Genomic DNA, 3,863 nt, shown 5'->3' on the forward strand with positions numbered 1-3,863 from the left:
CTCTTTGGTAATTTCTTTGCTGTTGTACATCTTAATTGAAGGGCCATGGATTAAACACAATCAACGGAAACTCAGTAGCTCACACTTAAGTACTTTGTGTAAGCTTGAAGTCAGTAGACAGTTTGTGAGATTATCTGGATCTTTTAATCAGCCTGTCAAAGTCTTATGAACAAAGACAAAATGAAACTGGATTTGTAAGTAAAACAAAACACAAAACAAAATCACATGCACAAGCACATATGAGTGAAAAATGTCTGAGGATCACAGGAGGATTTTGTTCAGCTGTTCAACTAGTTCCAGTCACTGTGAGTCTCGAGCACAATAATACACAGCAGAATCTTCAGTCTTCAAGTTGTTCATCTGCAAAAACAGCTGTTCTCTGCTGTTGTCTCTGGAGGCAGTAAACCTGCCTCGTACTGACTGAGAGTAGTAGTTGGTGCCTCCATTAGCCTCAGTTGCAATCCACTCCAGTCCTTTCCCAGGAGCCTGTCTGATCCAGGCCATCCACCAGCTACTAAATGAGAGTCCAGAGGTGGTACAGGTGAGCCTGTGAGACTCTCCAGGTTTTTTAACAACGGGTTCAGACTGTGTCAGAGTCTGACCATCAATACCTGTAAAAACAGAATTGAATAATAATCAGTTCCTTTATGTTTTTAAGAATTTTATTGATGAGTAAATCTTGTAGATCTTCACCTGCCCAGCAGATAGCTAATAGCAGCAGCCCCGTCCTGCAGTCCATTGTGTTAAACTGTGTGACTTCTGCTCTCTGTCATGCTCCCTGCAGTCACATAAGTAGAGGTGTAAGGTATGTAAGTTTTGCATTGACTCCTCCTCACATTAGGTAACTAGACTCATGTGAACTCATTTTAACTGAGCCTCACATATTAACTGGTGAAACTGGAGTGGATGCTACATGTAAGTAAATGTTTGCATAAACTTTAAATTGAGTGACAGTTTTGGACATCACTCCAGTAACAAAGAAATAAATATGTGATCTGTTTGATTAAGTGAACCGTTTTGATTTGCCACTTCCTGAAACTTGAGACCAAGTTTCTGTTCAGTAAAAACAAATAATAGACATAATGTTAATGTTTATAAATGTTATCTCTTTTTTACAATTTCTGCTATCAGTGTCTCCAGTATTCAAACTGAGTGCACATTCACTCGTCTTGCAAAATTACAACACGCTCTTTGCAAGACTGTTAACACGTCTCCCTCCTTAACACCTAGCAAGGTTTTGTGGTACTTAAAGTGTTTTGAGTGAGTAATTGTTTTCAAAGTTAGTGCTTAAGTAATTACACATAAAATATAATCATGGTAATTTATCCTGTATTGACAAATTTTAGTCAGGAAAACTAAAAGAGCGTATCAGAGCAACTACTATAAAACTACTCTATATTATTAAGTGGTAATGAAAAAGAGGAGTAGTTTTTGCATGACTCTCCTATTACTTCTTCCCAGTGTTTCTCGTCGAGCACAGTAATAAACTGCTGTGTCCTCAGTCTTCAAAATGTTCTTCTTCAAACATTTGTAGATAGACTTTACTGCTGGAGTCATCTTTGGAGATGGTGAATCTGCCTGAACTGTCTGAGAGAACTAGCTGTATAAAAGCAATCCACTCCAGCCCTTTTCCAGCAGCCTGTCTGACCCAGGCCATAGTGTAGCTGCTTAATGTGAATCCGAATCCGAATCAGAATTTATTTGTCACATACAGGTTGCCCTGCAGTAAAATGAGACACCCCCCCCCCCCCCCCCCCCGACCTTACACACATAACACAGACATTACATTGGGGTTACAAGTCGGAGATCGGCAGTTACGGAAAAAACATTGAAATGTACACACAATGGGAAGGTACAAGAGGAAAAAAAGAGACCCCTACTCATGCTGTGCTTCCGTGGTAGGACAGCACGAGAACAGGAAACAAAAAAAACTCCTCTGCACAAAAAATGCACATGAATGTTCACAGCACAACATTATGAAGACATAACAAGCCACAGGGTTGGGTATAATTGTAATTAGTTGTATAATTGGTGGTAGTATTGTTGTTGTTGTTGTTTCTTGTTTTTTCATTAGATGAAGAGACAACTATGAAGCAATCAGTTCATATAAATCTTGTTAGAGTGAGGATGCGCTTTAAAATCATTAGTGGTCTTAGAGCGCCTCCTGTGGTGCTTTTACTGATGTTCAGGCAGAGTGCAGTTTTTGTTCAGCTCTAGTGATGTTTTGTGTTATTGTGGGTCTCTGGCACAGTAATACACTGCTGTGTCTTCAGGCTGCATATTCTGTCCAGTCAGAGTCACGGTGTTGCTGGAAGAGTCTAAACTGATACTGAACTTGTTTTTTAGTGAATCTTTATAAGCTAAAGTTCCACCAACTCTGCTTCCAATCCACTCCAGTCCTTTCCCTGCAGGCTGTCTTATCCAAGCTGTCCAGCGGCTGGTCACAGAATAGGAAACCTGACAGGTGATGGTCAGACGTTGACCTGGCTGTACAGTCTCAGAGGCTTTCTGTGTCAACTGCTCACACTGAACACCTGCAAGTAGAAAACGGTTATTTTTAACATGTGATTAAATTGTGTTGTTACAGATAATCTGATGAATATGACAAATATTGGAGACTCACATGATCCACCTGCCAACAGCAGGAACAGAGCTACAGAAAACATGGTTTAATTGAGACTGATGTTCTGGTATCTCCACCCAAAAATGTGAGCAGTTTTTATGACTGAGTAGCGAGGAAGCTGAGTGAGTTTGCATAGAACAAAGCACGTGCTTGTAAACTAGAGCAAGTAGCGCGGTCACTATACTAGCTGCCAAACTTGCCACGAGATCACATTTGCCTAAAATTTGTTTAACCATATTACCAAATACAATACTAATTGCTTTTTTATGGAAACAATCACTGTACTGCTGATTTTTTGAAATCATGTTTGCTGTTTACTTGACTGAAACATATGCATGAAGAATGTGCTGCAGCATTTAATTATTTATCCTGTAATATCAGGAACAGCTTGTTGCATTATTTAAATTTGCCCTGTAACACAGAATTTGCAATAAAAACTGTAATATTTTAGTAGATTAATTATCATGTCCAAAGGTAAAGCTCAATAAAGGCACTTTATGCCTTGAATACTTATGTTATTTAGTGCACAGACAGCCCTGTTATGCTAATGCACTTCAGTGTCTGTATTTCTAAGGCAGCAAACCTATTGGGAAAACTGATAAACACAGGAACCAAGTTGTTATAAATAAGTTATAACATTAATTTATGGATAAATTAATTTAAATATGCTATTTTCAGGCTAAATAACATAGATGATTTGGTCAAGCCACAAACAGCTGCAGGTAAAGTGACAGTGTGCCGGATCTTATCAATGTGAGTGTATTGTAAGGGACACAGGATAAGTAATCATTTTACATTTCACACAAGTTTGGGGGTGGTTTGAAAGTTTATGGTGTGTGTGTGTGTGTGTGTGTGTGTGTGTGTGTGTGTGTGTGTGTGTGTGTGTGTGTGTGTGTGTGTAGGTGTGTGTGTGTGTGTGTGTGTGTGTGTGTCATTTGTGATTCCATTGTCTTTAATACTGAGAAACCCAATCATGAAGAATGTATCTTCTTACAAAACATTACAAAATGTACTTAAGTTGTTTGCAATTGCTAGGCCTATATGTATGTGTGTGTGTGTGTGTGTGTGTGTGTGTGTGTATGTGTGTGTGTATGTATATATGTGTGTGTGTGTGTGTAGTTGTATACTACATTATACAACTACACAAGATATGTATCTATATTAATAAGTAAACGTAAACTGTATGTGGAAAGCTAGAGGATTTTGTACAGGAACTAAAACAGCTTTAATCACTGTGGCT

At 38.8% G+C, this 3,863-nt stretch overlaps 1 pseudogene and 1 gene segment (V, D, J or C); both read right to left on the reverse strand.

Moving 5' to 3' along the window:
- Nucleotides 1-300: 300 nt before the first annotated feature.
- On the reverse strand, nucleotides 301-739 carry LOC146520276 (Ig heavy chain V region 914-like). The segment is given in 2 exon segments: nucleotides 301-611; nucleotides 694-739. Coding segments are annotated over 2 exon segments (357 nt in total).
- A 1,490-nt stretch (nucleotides 740-2,229) lies between these two features.
- Nucleotides 2,230-2,666, reverse strand: LOC146520277 (Ig heavy chain V region 5A pseudogene; annotated as a pseudogene).
- Between the last annotated feature and the right edge of the window lie 1,197 nt (nucleotides 2,667-3,863).

The sequence above is a fragment of the Neolamprologus multifasciatus genome, chromosome 4 (assembly GCF_963576455.1).
Source record: "Neolamprologus multifasciatus chromosome 4, fNeoMul1.2, whole genome shotgun sequence".
NCBI lineage: Eukaryota > Metazoa > Chordata > Actinopteri > Cichliformes > Cichlidae > Neolamprologus > Neolamprologus multifasciatus.